Source organism: Phacochoerus africanus, chromosome 13 (assembly GCF_016906955.1).
Source record: "Phacochoerus africanus isolate WHEZ1 chromosome 13, ROS_Pafr_v1, whole genome shotgun sequence".
Lineage (NCBI taxonomy): Eukaryota > Metazoa > Chordata > Mammalia > Artiodactyla > Suidae > Phacochoerus > Phacochoerus africanus.
Genome location: NC_062556.1, coordinates 68,721,881 through 68,739,169, shown reverse-complemented (window position 1 = coordinate 68,739,169; position 17,289 = coordinate 68,721,881). Strand labels below are relative to the sequence as shown.

The window sequence follows — 17,289 nt, the reverse complement described above, 5'->3', positions numbered from 1 at the left end:
AGGTGGAATCTGTAGGAGGCACCAGGAATTTGTCTCCCCATCCAGACAACAATCACACTGGCAGAATCTGTCTGACGAAACTCTTTTGGAACTCTAGAGAACTCCAAACTCTGTAACTTTCAGGAGACTTAGGTGATAAATTGCATTAACTTCTGGGCAACTTCAGTTTAACACGGGGGCAGCTGTTCCATCCTCCTGCCTCCAGGGGCCTGGCAGGCAACTGTATGTTCCTTGCTGGACCAGCTTGTGGAAACCAGAGCAGGCAAAAAAGAACCTCTTCTCGAAATAGTGGGGATCTGTGCTCTGACTGCTCATTGCTGCTTCTGATCAAAGAGGTGCAGACAGAAAGGCAAGCAGCCACTGTTACTGCACTGCCCTCATTGTTGCCACCCAGTCCACCTCTGGATTAAGTCCAGTAACCCTCAAGTACCCTCTACATTTTTTTTTTTCCTTTTCAGGAGCCAGACCTTAAAGGCTAAGACATTAAAAAACAACTGTATATACAAGGAAAATCAAAAAGTGACTGCACATGCCCAGGGAAAGGCTCAGAAAAGATCCCAAGAACAACTTAAGTTCATACTTCAGCCTGATCCTTGGCACAGAGACAGCCTACAATAATCAAAACACAAAAATGTTCCATAGTGGCTCAGCAGGTTAAGGATCTAGTGTTGTCACTATTGCAATGCAGGCTGGATCCCTGGCCCAGGAATTTCTCTATGCCATAGGCATGGCAAAAAAGAGAGAGAGAAAAAAAAGTTATAAAGACAATAAAAAAAAAAAAAAACCCACTAAACCCTGGGGAAGGATAAGAATCTGATTTTCAAAGTTACCACCTTACTAGATTCAAATGTTGAGTGTTCAACCAAAAATTCACAAATCACACAATAAAGTATGGCCTATTGAAAGAAAAACAACAACAACAACAGAATACATCCCTGACAAAGGCCTAATGGCACATATACAAGACAAAGACTTTAAAGCAACTATCTTAATGATGCTCAAAGAACTAAAGGAAGATGCAGACGAAGTCAAGAAAATGTAAACAAAATAAAAATATCAGTAAAGAGACAGAAATCCTAAAAAGAAATTAGAAAGAAGTTCTGGAGCTGAAAAGTACAACAATTGAAATGAAAACTCACTACAGTGATTTAAAGGCAGAAATAAGGGAACAGGAGAAAAAAAAATCAGTCAACATGAAGACAGGACAATAAAATCATCAAGTCTGAAAGAACAGAAAGAAAAATGATTGAAGGAATGTGAACAGGGCCTAAGGGACCTGTGGGATGCCATCAAGCCAACCAATGCATTCATCCTATGAGTCCCAGAAGAAGGAAGAGAAAGGGGCAGAAAGAATATTTGAAGAACTAATGACTGAAATCTTTCCAAATTGGATGACAGACAGGACTATAACCATCCAAGAAGCTCAACAAACTTCAGGTAAGATGAACTCAGAGACCCACACCAAGACACGCAATTAAACTTTCAAAAGCCAAAGACAAAATCTTGAACAAGAGAAGCCAATTTTCAAGTACAAAGGGTTCTCACTAAGATGATCAGATTTCTCACCAGAAACTTCGGAGGCCAGAGGCATTGGGCTGATATAGGCTAAGTGCTAAAAGGAAAAACAAAAAACGATGAAACAAGAATCCTAAATACAGCAAAACTGTCCCTTAAAGGTGAGGGAGAAGTTAAGACCTTCCCAGATAAATAAAAGCTAAGCGAGTGTGTGACAACTAGACCTGACCTGCAAAAAATACTTAACGATGTCTTGCAGGGTGAAATGAAAGTACCAAGAGGCCCCATGAAGAAATAAACATCTCAGTAAAGGCACACACACGGCCAGTCATACAAGCCAGCGTTACTGAGTAATAGCTTGTAACTCCACTTTCTGCTCTCTACATGATCTAAGGGCCCAATGCATTAAAAAAATTTTTTAGAGTAAAAGCTACTAGCTAGTATTATTTTTAACTTTGGTTGCAAACTCCATGTTTTGTTTTCTACATAATTTCAGAGACTGATACAGTTAAAATAACTATTTACTTATGGATCTCAACAAAGACTATAAAAACCTAATTCTGTGACATTGACACCTGCACTCAGGCAACCACTCATCTTTTTTCTCTCTTTTACATTTTTGCCCTTCATAGAAATTTCACATGAATGAAATTGTACATTAGAATAGTCTACTTTAAAATGTTTCTTTCTCTTAGCATGATTTTCTTTTTTTAGGTTTATGTATGAACATGCATGTATCAGGACTTCATTCCTTTTTACTGCTAAATAGTATTCCACCGTCTGAAAGCACATTTATTGACACACTCACCACTTGTTGTACATTATTCTAGTGGGTGCACAGTGGTGTAGCACTGTGATTTTAACTTTTATTTCCCTAATGATTAATAATGTTAAACATCTTTTCATGAACTCATCTGCCATTCATATAACTTCTTTGAAGAAGAGTCTATGCCAAATCTGTTTTGTTGGGTTTTTTTTTTAATTGGGTCATGAGGCTCATTTTTGAGTTGTAAAAATTATTTATAATATAGATTCAAGTCCTTTATCAGACATACATTTCTGAATACATTCTGCGATTTCTTATATTATTTTATGACAATTTTGATGGTCTCTTTTGAAAAGCAGAGTTATTTTGCATATGTTTTTTTGTTTGGTTTTTTTTTTTGTCTTTTTGCTATTTCTTGGGCCGCTCCCATGGCATATGGAGGTTCCCAGGCTAGGGGTCGAATTGGAGCTGTAGCCACCAGCCTACGCCAGAGCAACAGCAATGCGGGATCTGAGCCGCATCTGCAACCTATACCACAGCTCACGGCAACGCCGGATCGTTAACCCACTGAGCAAGGGCAGGGACCGAACCCGCAACCTCATGGTTCCTAGTCGGATTCGTTAACCACTGCGTCACGACGGGAACTCCCGTGCATATGTTTTAAATTCTCTGTAATAAAAATTTTAAATGTGCTTTCAAAGACTTTTGAATAAAGAGAATAGTCACAATATAATATTAAATTTTTTAAGAAAAGTAGTTTCAAATGATGCAACTGACAAGGGCTTACTCTCTAAAATATACTAGCAACTTACACAATTCAAGAGCAAAAAAGCCAGCAACCCAGTTGAAAAATGGGCAAAAGACCTGAATAGACGTTTTTCCAAGGAAGATGTACAAATGGCCAACAAGCACATGAAAAAATGCTCAGTCGGCATCACTGATTATTAGAGAAATGCAAATCAAAATTACCACTAGAGACCATCTCACACCACTCAGAATAGCCATCATTAATAAGTCCACAAATAATAAATGATGGAGGGGGTGTGGAGAAAAGGGAACCCTCCTACACTGTTGGTGGGAATGTAAGCTGGTACAACCATTTGGAGAATGGTATGGAGGTACCTTAGAAAACTATACACAGAACTACCACATGACCCAGCAATCCCACTCTTGGGCATATATATATATCCGGACAAAACTTTCCTTGAAAAAGATACACGTACCCACATGTTCGTTGCAGCACTATTCACAATAGCCAAGACATGGAAACAACCCATATGTCCATTGACAGACGACTGGATTAGGAAGATGTAGCATATACACACAATGGAATACTACTCAGCCATAAAAAAGAACGACATAATGCCATTTGCAGCAACATGGATGGAACCAGAGACTCTCATACTGAATGAAGTAAGTCAGAAAGAGAAAGACAAATACCATATGATATCACTTATATCTGGAATCTAATATACGGCACAAATGAACCTTTCCACAAAAGAGAAAATCATGGACTTGGAAAATAGACTTGTGGTTGCCAAGGGGGAGAGAGAGGGAGCTGGGGTGCTTGGGGTTAACAGATGCAGACTACTGCTTTTGGAATGGATTAGCAATGAGATCCTTCTGTGTAGCACTGGGAACTATGTCTAGTCACTTATGATGGAGCATGATAATGTTAGAAAAAAGAATATATACATGTATGTGTAACTGGGTCACTTTGCTGTACAGTGGAAAATTGACAGAACACTGTAAAACAGCTATAATGGAAAAAATAAAAACCACTATTTTTTAAGAAATTTTAAAAATTAAATATAATAAAATTTTTAATAAAAGATTTCAAACTATATTTCCAGTATAACTCTAAATACATACAACACATATGCTACAAGTATGTATGTGTGCATATGTATATATATATATATATATACACACACACACATACATACTTGTATATATGTAGACACACACACACACACACACACACACACACACGGAAAGGAATTATATCAAAATGTTAGAAGTGATTGTTGTAGGACTACAGGTAATTTTAATTTTTTTTCCTTTTAAACCTTTTTGAGATTCTTACCAGAAATAAGTCAGCACTATCTGAAAATAACTTGAATATATTTCTTTTTCTTTTTCCTTTCTTTTTCTTTTTTGTCTTTTTAGGGCCGAACCCATGGCATATGGAAATTCCCAGGTTAGGGGCTGAATCAGAGCTGCAGCTGCCAGCCTAAACCACAGCCACAGCAAGACAGGATCCAAGCCGAGTCTGTGATCTCTACACCACAGCTCACGGCAACGCTGGATCCTTAACCCACTGAGCAAGGCCAGGGATCGAACCCACATCCTCATGGAAACAAGTAGGATTCATTTCCACTGTGCCACAATGGGAATTCCAAATACATTTTTAAAGATCAAACCAGTTCATCATGAGCTACACTCAGAATTTCTGAAATAAGATCTAAATAACATCTGGTGGTAAAGGAATAAGGATATGAAATATTATATTTATCAAAAGAATAATAAAAGTACTATTAATACAAGGTAGGATTCTGGTTTTAAAGCAAAAGCTTGGATCTCTCCTACACACATCCCTTCAAAACAGCACCGTCCAACAGAGCTTGATGGAAACAGAACAGTGATGATGGAACTGGTTCTTTCTATTACCGAACACAGTCGCCACTGACCCCAGCACAGTGGCTATGGAGCACTGCCAAGGTGGCTAGTGACTACACTGATACCGACACTGAAGTGAGACTGAGAAACTGAGTTCTAATCTAACTTAATTCAAATAGGCACACATGGCTCATGGCTTCCACACCGAAAAACACACCTTGAGGGGGAAAACAAACCTACCAGATGACTGGCCTTGCAGTCATCCAGTAATTTCTGGAAATCCTCTATCCTTTCATGTCTCCTTAGATACTCACCAAATCATAACTTTAAGAAAGATCATACATCGAGCTTCTTGTACTTTCTCTTGCGAATGATAAACAGATGAAAAGTACCACTTGGAGATTTTCTGAGTAAAACCACATTAGCCATGAATATATAGCCTAAGCCCGGCTTAGTTTTTCTTGTACCTTATTCTTCAGAGGTAATTTGAATTTCTGATTTGCGCTCTTCAGAGCTGCCTTTTTCTCTTTCTTTTTTTTTTTTTTTTTTAATCTTTATTCTTCCTCTTAAGGAAAAGCAAAAATAAACGAAAAGGAGTTGAAGTAACACAAGTGTATTAGCAGCATCGCTCTAGCAAATAATGGATTGCACTTGCTAAAACAGGATTACTCTAGCAAGCCACAGACATTCATAACAAATAATCTTGTCACTTCGAAGCATGAATGTGACAATGATTTTGTTTTTATTTGTCCGGGTATAAAAAAGGTTTTCCCCTTTGTTTAGGTTACTAGGATGCCTAAAAAGTATATGTAGGGCTCACAAATAACTAACTCAATCTGGTGTTTATTCCTTATTGTATCTTAGAAACAAGTTTCATATAGATAGATAGATATAGATATACATACACACAGACATATTTTAACTGTTCAGATTAATTCCTAAATTTTAGTACAACACTTCACAAAATGTTTTTTAAGATTAACAGGATAAGAAAATAGAAATAATAAATACAAATCACTCAGAAAAAATTTCCTATACTTTTTCAGACTACCTTCCCCAGTAATGTCCAAATTAGAGGGGTCAAGATCCTTCCTTTCTTTCTGAATTGAAAACATTCATTTGAACAAAATAGAAGCAATTTCATTTTAAACAGAATAATCTTATTATATTTCTCCAAACACTCATAAGATCCAGAACTGAGATCAGGCAGATCTTTTATTACCTATTTCCTGTGCAGATGATTAAATCATCTATATTTTTCTGCTCACTTATTCTGTTGAAAGTGATGTAACATACCTTGAATTTTCAGGTTCTTGAAAACGTTGTGCTCTTAATTGGGACGCCACAAATAAGGACGATGCAATTGCCAATAACTGGTTTCTCTCATCCTCTGTTAACTTGTGTCCTGAGGGAAACCCATCAATCAATCATCAATCAATCACATACATAATGTTAACATTTATGCTTCTATCTTATAACGTTATTAGTCATTCAAACAAGGATTTTATCAAGCAGCTATGATTACAGACCTAGTATTGAACCAGGTACTGGGCTGTGCCAGGGGAAAAGGAGGGAGCAATGTTGTTCCAATTAAACAAAACTCTTGCTCAGTTTATAGTCTAAATTGGGAAGTTTATAGTCTAATTTGGGAAAGAAGATATTAAACAGATGCACAGAACGAAACAATTACAAGTAAGGAAACCATACTCAGATCTCCAGGAAAATCTTAGGGCCCTTCCCATCTGTTTCTCCCAACCCCAAATTTTACTTCTAAGGAGAGCGAGGATAAAGGCGCAAGCAGAAAAGGAGTGCTGCTGGAGTTCCTGTCGTGGCTCAGTGGTTAACGAACCCGTCTAGCATCTGTGAGGACGTGGGTTCAATCCCTGGCCTCGCTCAGTGGGTTAAGGATCCAGCATTGCCACGAGCTGTGGTGTAGGTCACAGACTCGGCTCAGATCCCGCGTTGCTGTGGCTGTGGTGTAGGCTGGCGGCTACAGCTCTGATTCGACCCCCTAGCCTGGGAACCTCCATGTGCCTCGGGTGCAGCCCTCAAAAGACCAAAAAAAAAAAAATAAAATTGAAAGAAAAGGAGTATTGCTGGTCAAGGACAGTGGCTAGGCCATGTTTCCTAGTCTGAAGGATTAAAAGAAAATAAATATGTCATACTCTTGCCTCTACACTTGCAGTCCCGGTTTAATCCCAATCAACCAAACAACCAAACTTCTCTCTCCCTCTTTAATTCACTGTTCTTACCATAACACCACTGGACCTGGGGCAGTGATCTGGCCTGATAAGCCAAAGAAGACACCCAGGTCTGGCTGAGTGCTATGCAGCAGTGAAATCTCCTCCATCTAAGTAACAATTCCTCAAAAAGTGTTAAGTCAGACAGAATTTCACAACCAGGGTCTGCAGGCTGGCTCACCCTCTGGAGCACTGTGTAATCCCACCACAATCTCTAACACTATTTATTTACCCAGTGCAGTACACAATAATAGAGTTTATTTCATGGAATAGTATGGGCAATTTGAGTGCTAGATTACCAGCACGAAGATGCTACTTCTATAATTCAAAAGAGAAAAGATGATCAGGCAGTTACTTAAACTTACGGGAAAGAAATGAAGTAATTCCAACATTATGTCCTAAAAAACACTCAAAAGAGAAATAAGACGGAGTTCCATCATGGCTCAGTGGTAACAAACCTGACCAGTATCCATGAAGACACAGGTTCAATCCCTGGCCTCTCGCTCAGTTTGTTAAGGTTAAGGTTAAACACTGCTGCAAGCTGTGGTGTAGGTCACAGATGCAGCTCAGATCCTGCATTGCTGTGGCTGTTGTGTATGCCAGAAGCTGCAGCTCCACTTCAACCTCTAGCCTAGAAACTTCCATATGTTGCACTTGCAGCCCTAAAAAGTAAAAAAAAAAAAAAAAAGAAAAGAAAGAAAAGAAAAAAGAAGAAAAAGAAAGAAAGAAAGAAGCCTAAAGATATTAATAATATTCTGTTTAGAATATAAAAAGACGTTCCCACCGTGGCTCAGTGGGTTAAGAACCCAACATAGTCTCTATAAGGATGCAGTTTGATCCCTGGCCTCTCTTAGTGTGTTAAGGATCTGGCATTGCTGAGAGCTGTGGTTTAGGTCGCAGATATGGCTCGGATCCCACGATGTAGGTGCAGCTGTGGCATAGGCCGGCACCTACAGCTCTGATTTGACCCCTGGCCTGGGAACTTCCATATGCTGTAGGTGTGGCCCTAAGAAGAAGGAAAAAAAAAGTCTGGCATGGGGCCCAGTAATCTGCATTTCTAACAAGCTCCAGAGTGATGCTGAAGCTACATGCCTACAGATCTCACTTCTAATACAAGGGTTTTAGACTCATGTTTATCAAACTGTATAATACAAACCACTTCGTAGTTGATGAAACCAGTCTAGTGGGTCAGACCAGCAAAGCAAGTTATGAGAGTACTTTAGGCAGGCTATTTTTCATCAATGTGTATATATCCCAAGTCATGTTGTAAAATACATTTGTTCCAGTGGTTCACAAAGCAGTCACTAATCTAGACACATCCATACATCACCGAAGGAAAAAAGGCAACATATATGGGAATCCTTACAACCACAAGATGCTGAATCAGTGTTTCGTTTGGCCTAATAAATTATTAGCTGCACTGACTCACACGACATTTAGAAAGGAGGCTCCCAAGTAAAATCAAACATCTCACAGGTAAACTGACATAATGCATCACAACTTTAATCTTTTTACTGATACTGGGACAGATTCTCAAATTTTACCAATGATTAATTCTCAAAAAACCTGTCTGATAGAACAGTGCTAAAGACTTCACGACTTCTGCAATTCAACGAAATTTGTTCCTACAGTTTTTTTTAAAGAATCTCAGGTAATTTTAATAGACAAGTGCTGCAAAGATCAGCTCCTCCATTCTCCATGCAGCGCAGCTGGCTCTCCTACAACCCTGTTACACAGATGGTAACTCCTCCAATACAGGAAACTGAAAAACTATTTTGAGGATCTCTAAATCATTAGCAGTTGCTTCTCATACTGAGTCAGATTGATTCTTTGTGACTTCCACCCATTGAATGACTTTTCCAATTTAAGTGACACCAAGTAATTCCATTCCCTCCTACATCTGTACATCACCAACCTAGACTGCAGTCCGGCATCACAACGCTCATTAAATAAAGCAATTGTTATCTCCTGACCGTTCTTGGGGCACTCTGACCAAGAGAAAACGGGGATACTCAAGTCTAAAAAGGCAGTAAGAGTCTTTCATAACCAAGGGGATCTTACCCTTTATATTATACTTTTTAGATGCAGGGGCTTCACAACATGTTTTAATACATGGAAGCCTATTTGCCTCTACATTTCATGATCTTCTTATCTGTTCTTGGAAATCTATGATTACATAAAAACTTTTAAAATCACTTATGTAATGAGTCTTGTGAGTCTAGCCAGAATTATATAAAACCTGTGTATTAACTTGGGAAAGCTTGGAGTTCCCGTTGTGGCTCAGCGGAAACCAATCTAACTAAGTATCCATGAGGGAATAGGTTTGACCCCTGGCCTTGCTCAGTGGGTTAAGGATTCAGCGTTGCCATGAACTGTGGTGTAGGTCACAGACGCGGCTCAGATCTGGTGTTGCTATGGCTGGAACCTCCATATACCGTTGAGTGTGGCCCTAAAAAGACAAAAGACCAAAAAAAAAAAAAAAAATTGTGGGAAAGCTTGTTACTCATATACTACTGAATCCCCTAAACAGTAACGGATTTTTTTCCCACATGTTCAGATTGTGTTTCTTGTTCCTTGACAAGATTTTTCAGCTGTCTTCCTATAGGTTCTGTGTCTTCTCTATTAAATTTTTCACTACAGTCTAACAAAATACTACAGCTAATGTGAATAGATTTGTTTTTTTTCCCATTTTCAGTTCAAGCTGACTTTCATTCAAACAGTCACTGACTTGGCCTACTTTCCTTTTTGAAAAGGAACGACAAATTCCACCTTGCCAAATTTGCTCATTAGACCTAATTTTTGTAGGATTTTCTGTGCTTTCTAAGAATACGATCATACCAGGGGGGGAAAAAAAAAAGAAAAAAAAAAGGACTTTTGTCTCTTCTTTTAAAAATATTTAGGAGTTCCCACCACAGCTCAGCAATAACAAACCTGACTAGCATCCATGCAGATGCGGGTTCAATCCCTGGCCTTGCTCAGTGGGTTAAGGATCTGGTGTTGCCACGGGCTGTGGCTGTGGCGTAGGCCAGCAGTTGCCGTTCAGATTCAACCCCTGGCCTGGGAACTTTCATATACTGCAGGTTCGGCCCTAAAAAGCAAGAAAAAAATAATTTAGACCAATTACTTCCTTTTTTTAACCCTCCAAACAATGCTTAATAATAATACTAATTGTATAGTAGAACTCATTTTGTTCCTAATTTTAAGGGAAATGATTTCAGCACTTTATCATGTAAAATGATGTTTTTTAATTAGTTTTCAGTAACTAGGCTTTTATCAAATATAATCAGTCTGCTTTTATTATTGCTTTATTAGAAATACCTTATTAAAAAAGAATTTCATTAGAAATGAAAAACAAAGCCTGAAGCTCTAAATGATGTCTATATTCTCACTCCAGTGGGCACTGGAGGTCAAACCTGTCAATGCACTTTTGTGATGAGCCTCGGTAAACCTCATACTATTACCCACCCTCACTTGCATGGCCCAGTTTTTAAGAAGCCTGATCTGTGTTCCCCTAGGTGGTTTTAGTCCTACATATTAGTCTATTGGGGGTGGGGGGCAGCACATCCGTGGCATGCAGAAGTTTCCAGGCCACAGATCGAACCCAAGCCACAGCAGTGATGACACTGGATTCTCAACCTGCTGAGCCACCAGGGAACTCTATTTTTAATCTTCATTTTGTTCCCTTTACATGTAGCATGGCATGCAACACTCCTGACAGACATCTGGATCCTGAGCCAGGCACGTGCTCTCTCGAGGGATGCGGCTGTGTTGGCTGTTGGCTTCTCGGGTGGGGTGCCTGCTGAGATCATTTCGTTGGGAGCTCTTTGGGTAATCTCTCTAAGGGCTGGTTAGACTTCTCAGAGCAGGTTATTCTGCTCTTGTGCCTGTTACTGTCTGGCTTCTGGGGCTCTGGGAACCAAGTGCAGAACCAGGCTGGGGACAGGTGTCACCACATTCAGTGTGGCCACACTCACTTGCTCTCTCCCCAGCTCTGTCTGGTGTTCCTCAGTACAGAGACTAGTTCGTTCTGTACAGGGAAGAACCTCGAAGCAACTGCCAAGGTGGAGAACAGAATGTCACTGTGTTTTGAAAAGGGAGGTAAAGGATATGCAGAAAAATATTCCAGAGATTTTAGACCACTATTCTCACTTTTGGGAATTTTCCAACTTACTGGAATTAGTAATTACGGAGATTTCTGAAGGGTTTCACAGTGACAATGAGTTACTTCTGAGTATTTCACATTGTCAGTTTAGGAGTCAACATTTTTTAAGTTGCTAAGTCAATTAAAGGATCACCTTTCAGATTCTCACTTTCCAAAATTCTATCACCTCGCTTTTTCCTCGTGGGCCTGTGTCTCTGAAACACTCAATTCCGTGAGTTTTGGGGTGAGGAAAAATGTGCATATTTAAACTATCACCTTTACCACAACTGGTTAAAGTAGTTTCTTCAGTAATTTCCTCAAAAAGGGTATATATGATGATACATTTCTGAATTTTTATTTTAAAACCTCTTTTTCATATTGACAATGCAGGTCATCTTAGCTGGGTATAGTACTCTTGGAGAAAGTTCCTTCCTACATAGCAGACATTTAAAGTTTTTCTTTTTTCTTTTTAAAAAATTTTTATTTATTTATTTATTTATTTGGCAAGACTTTAGCATGCGGAAGTTCCTAGGCCGGGGCTGAACCCATGCCACTGCAGTGACCCAAGCCACAGCAGTGACAATGCCAGATCCTTAACCAACTGTGCCACCAGTGAACTCCTAAAGGTTTTCTAATCTCCAGTTTATAGAGTCTAAAGGTGATTTCATTTTACATTCTTTGCACATAATTTTTTTCTTTCTAGAAGCATTAAAAAGTTTTTTGTTCTTGATATACCTAGAATGGCTACATTTTTCATTAATCCTCTCTGAAACTCAGTGAGCCTTTCCAATAACATCTGAAGGTTTTCTTAAGCACAGTAGGGGAAAAAAAAAAAAAAAACCCTCTACTATTTCTTTTAAAAATAGCATTTCATTGTCTCTTTTATTTTCATGAAATTCCTATTCTTTTACATATAAAACCTCTTGGCTCTTCTCTCCACATCTCTCATCATTTCCTGCATTTCATTCTCTCTCCCTTTTTGCTACATATTTTGAGATGTGGATTGATTCCTTGGGTCACTATAATTTGGTTCTTAGCAGTAATCATCCTTTTACTTTTCTGAAATATTGTCTTTATTTCTAAAACTCCCAGTTTTTAGTTCTCCTCTAATTTAATACCTTTAAGTGTTCTTATTATTTTTCAGACTATTTGCCTCCCAAACCTGCAGGTCTAAAATTGAGTACCGCCTGTCCTCAGGTATTCTTCTCGGTCTTCCTCCCTTGATGGGTAATCCTCTTCCTTTGTACGCAAATGGTTCAGTTTGCTCTCAAAAGTCAGGCCAAAGTGTTAAGACAGTGGCTTACTGGTAAATGTTTAACAACCAACTGGGGTATGGAGGAAGGAGAAGTGCCCCAGTGTGCAGCAGTTGCCAATTTCCTTATGGTAAACACTTTCTCCAAGGCTGATTTCAAACTACAAACATCATATCAAAGAAGATGAATTAGGAAGAGGCCCTCTTGAGGCAGCACCTAGGGAATGGAGTCCTTGGGCAGGTGTCTCAATAGCCTATGCCACCTCGTCCTTGAAGTCATCCTTGATTCCCCAAGTCAGAACTGGTTTCTTTTTTCTGTTTTCAAGGCACTTTGCTTATTTTCACCTTTGCATTTATTTTATTCTTCCTGTAGTATAGTTAGTGCTTTACATGATTTATTTCCTAGTGATATAACCTTCCCAAGGACAGGGAAAACAGATTATTTGTTGTTGATTTTCATCTAGAGCCTACACCAATTATTTGTTGAATGACTTTAATGACTGAATTCTTAAAGGCAACACTTCAGTCGTGTATTATAGTGCCACTTTGAAAGGTATGGAGATACTCGAATAAACTCAGAGAAAAAAAAAAGAAAGAAAGATGTATGATTAACGGTGACTTTCCTGTATTGAATCACAGTTTTCTAAAAATTCTGCAACTTTTCTAAAGAGAAAGATAATTCTAATAGTTTTTTTTCTGATGGGGCTGGTGGTTCAAGTGCAGCAAGGCAGCAGAGAAATAAGTCTAAAATGTTCATTCTAGACTAATTAGTGAGAATGAACTTTAATGACTGAATGGATGACATTAACGACTGAATTTTTAAAGGCAACACTTCAGTCATGTATTACAGAACCACTCCAAAAGATATGGAGATACTTGATTAAATTCGAAGAAATACTAGCTCTTAAAATATCTTCTTCATTTTCCTCTTTTTCGAAACCAAGGTATCTACTTCTCTAGTTTCTATTTATTTTTCAGAATCAGAGGAAAATACCTTCTCAACATCAGCATCTAGAAAAGCTGACATGAAGAACAAATTCCTGTGTATTCTATTCTTAAATCTTCGACTGTGTCTAGGAGCCTTTAGTAACACTTTCCTGGTCTCCAAATAAACTTGGGATAATAAACATATATGCCGGAAAAATTTAATGCTGTAATAAAAACAGGCACTTGCTTGTGAACAGTGCTTGGATAGCTGGACAGATGGGAAGCAGATGGGTAATCCCAAAGGGGCCAAGTGACCCAGCCTCAACATATGGATAAGATCCTGGATTAACTTCAGTTGCCACTTCCTGCTGTCTCTTTCAGGCACATATATCAAACAATCAAAGATGATCCAATTTAATACATCTACGACCTGCTCTGGGGAAAAATTGGGAAGGAGAAATAGAATCATCTGAAGAAGAGGAACAAGAGCTAGAGGCCATTCAGAGAAGAAGGAACTGCCATGAAAATAATATGAAGGAGTAAAATAAGCCATAGACATTAAGAAGGGCAAATATAGGTGTGTGCTGTTAACGTCCTTATGGGTAATCTGACAACATAAAAGCACACGCTGAAAACTTTTGTTACTTATGAATTTGAACCAGAGCACAATGGGATGAGTACCGACACAGAAGTTGGAAACTACCTCCAACTTCTGACCTTATGATATTACTGGTCACTTAGCAGTCTCTGGGGTTTGGGTTCCTCACATGTAAAATGAAGGCTGAGATCAAAAATTATGAAAGGCCCTTCTAACAGTTTATGACAATTTCAAAATTGTTGCGCAAAAGCATAAGAAAAAAAATACAGTGTCTGGGCTGATAATTCCCTGCCAAAAAAGAAACGTAAGATATTACGTTTCTTACAGCAAACTGCAATTCTAGGTTTTAAGAAAATTTCTGGGGAGTTCCCATTGTGGCTCAGTGGTTAACAAATCCGACTAGGAACCATGAGGTTGCGGGTTTGATCCCTGGCCTTGCTCAGTGTGTTAAGGATCCGGTATTGCTGTGAGCTGTGGTGTGGGTCGCAGATGTGCCTCCAATCCCACATGGCTGTGGCTCTGGCATAGAATGGAGAACATTCTCAATTGCTGCTAAATGTACACCTCAGAATAACCAACTCCAATTAGAAAATGCTCCATTTTCTTCTCCATGGTTGTGGACTATAGCACCAAATGTGCGTAAACACACGTATAAATGCAAGTGCATAGATATAAATACCCATGCACACATGCAGTATGTTTGTTCTAAAGGTTCCCTTAAGGAGTTCCCATCGTGGCTCAGTGGAAACGAATCTGACTAGGAACGACAAGGTTGCGGGTTCGCTCCCTGGCCTCGCTCAGTGGGTTGAGGGTCCAACATTGCCGTGAGCTGTGGTGTAAGTCGCAGACGCAGCTCAGATCCCACGTTGCTGTGGCTCTGGCACAGGCCAGTAGCTGTAGCTCCAATTAGACCCCTAGCCTGGGAACCTCCATATGCCATGGGTGTAGCCCTAAAAAGCAAAAAAATTTAAAAAATAAAGGTTCCCTTAGGTTTTAACCTGTTGCCTCCTTCTACCTGTTTCATGTTATATCACCTGCATGGACATGTCGGTCAAGCAGGCATAAAGCATATGGAAATTTGGAGTCCACCTCACAACTGACCCGAACTTTTCATTAAAACTTCACAAAGGACAAGAAGCTAAAATGTTAGGAGCAAAATAAGCAAATTTGAATCTGGATACATGAACAGTGAATTAAAAACAGTCAAGGTTCTCATCCATACTGTGGACAAGGTTCTTGTCATAAATTCAACAAATACGTTTTTCATGTCTGTTTCAGTGGCTAGAGATACAATAAAGAGCAATAACATAAGAGGTTCCTGGCTTCGTGAAACCAACACATATTAATGAAATAATGACACGAGTAGAAAATGGAAATCATGCTAAGGTTGTAAATCTATGTTTCTAAAATTCAAAAGTTCAGCAAAAAGAACCCAAGGATTTCTTGGTCTTTAAGTTCTAAAGTAAAACACACTCTTCATTTTTCTTGATACTAATGGGAAAGCTGTGTAACATTAAAGTTTTGAAAGAGCAAAACAATAATCTCCAGTTAGTCTTATGAAACCCCTGTTGTTATAAATTCTGAGGAAAGAAGTTACTTTGTAAACGTATTTAACAGCTCAACTACATGAAGCTGACCTGACTCTATACGCAGCTCCTAAAACGGTGGAGTCATTTGATACGCTACGATATTTTAAACGGACATAGAGAACACTCAAAATTTCTGAGAAAAGATCTAATCTCCCTGTCCCCAAGTTCATCAGAAACATCTGTAGAGACTTCTGGCTCTCACCTGAATAACACGTCTGATAAGGTGCGTCCAAGTCCTGTCAGTGTGTTAAAACCATGTTGACTCAATGCTCATTCAAGAGTTTTCCCTGACTCTCACTTCATGAACAATTTTCTACTGCCTGGAAACACTCACTGATAACTGCAGTGCTAAGTTTCACATTCCACTCATTACTTTAGTCAAAACTCATTTTTTTTTTTTCAGAATAAAAACCATCATCTTCTTAGACATCTTCATTTTCCTTAATAGGAACAGCACCTAGAAGTCTGAAATTTTCAGTGATAATTTTCTTACGGATACAGTTTTAATATTAAAGATGAGTTCCTGCATATAATCATATCAGCAGGGAATACAAATCTGAATGGACTTTTGGAAACACAACATTCCAAATACTGGTGGAATTCCTTACTCAACAAAATTACAGATTATTATACATTCATGAGTCACTCATGAATACTCAAAATCATAAATGTCAACAGTCTAGGATACTCTAAGTATATTAATAAGTCAAGTATAACATGGGCCAAAGGCCTCGATTTCGACATAGAATAAATTATACATTGTAATAAAGTATAAAAACTAATAACTTTAGCATATACCAAAATACTTCAATACATACAAACCTTTAAAGCCATCAGGATACACATCGGAAAGAAATTTAGTGTTGATGTCTCCTTCTACGAAGCGCGAGTTGATTATCACCTCCCGAAGCAATGCAATATTATGTGTAACACCTAAAAATAAAAGAAGAACAGACTGAAATGGAGAACAATGAGTCAGTTGAAAATCTAATTCTTAGGGTCAGGGGAAATTCATCATTAGTGTTCCCGGAACTCGCAAAAACCACGCAGGATTGCTTCAAGTCAGGAACGACAAAAAATTCTCTGAACTTGAGCAGCAATGAAACACTAAAAGTACTCTTAAGAAGCCTGTGATTGCCAAGCCAACTCAATGGAAAGTCCATGACTTTCAATCAAGTGTCAAAGTACTAGATATGCATTTGGGAAAAAAAGGGAATGAATCTCAACCCTAACTCACATGATATGTAAAATTGCCTCAAATTAGGTCACAAGTCTAAAACTGTAAGACTTATAGAAGAAATTCAGGAGAAAAATGTTACTTTAAGGTAAGCAATGTACTGTTAGATTGTACATTAAACCCATGAACCATAAAAGAATATTAACAAATATCCATCAAAATTTTAAAGTCTGCTCTTCAGGAGTTCCTGTTGTGGCTCAGTGGAAATGAATCCGACTAAGAACCATGAGGTTGTGGGCTCGATCCCTGGCCTTGTTCAGTGGGTTAAAGATCCGGCGTTGCCCTGAGCTGTGATGTAGGTCGCAGATTCGGCTCGGATCTGGCGTTGCTGTGGCTATGGTGTAAGCCAGCGACTACAGCTCCAATTCCACCTCCAGCCTCGGAACCTCCATATGCCACAGGTGC

General features: G+C 38.8%; 1 protein-coding gene across 2 annotated transcripts in view; it reads right to left on the bottom strand.

Moving 5' to 3' along the window:
• Positions 1 to 17,289, bottom strand: part of PCCA (propionyl-CoA carboxylase subunit alpha) — a 363,296-nt gene that overhangs the window by 147,713 nt on the left and 198,294 nt on the right. For both annotated transcript variants that reach the window (XM_047756486.1, XM_047756487.1), the window contains 2 exons: positions 16,470 to 16,580; positions 6,197 to 6,305 (listed from right to left, as the gene is read on the bottom strand). In XM_047756486.1, coding sequence (XP_047612442.1) covers positions 6,197 to 6,305; positions 16,470 to 16,580 — 220 coding nt within the window. The remainder of the gene's footprint in view (positions 1 to 6,196; positions 6,306 to 16,469; positions 16,581 to 17,289) is intronic.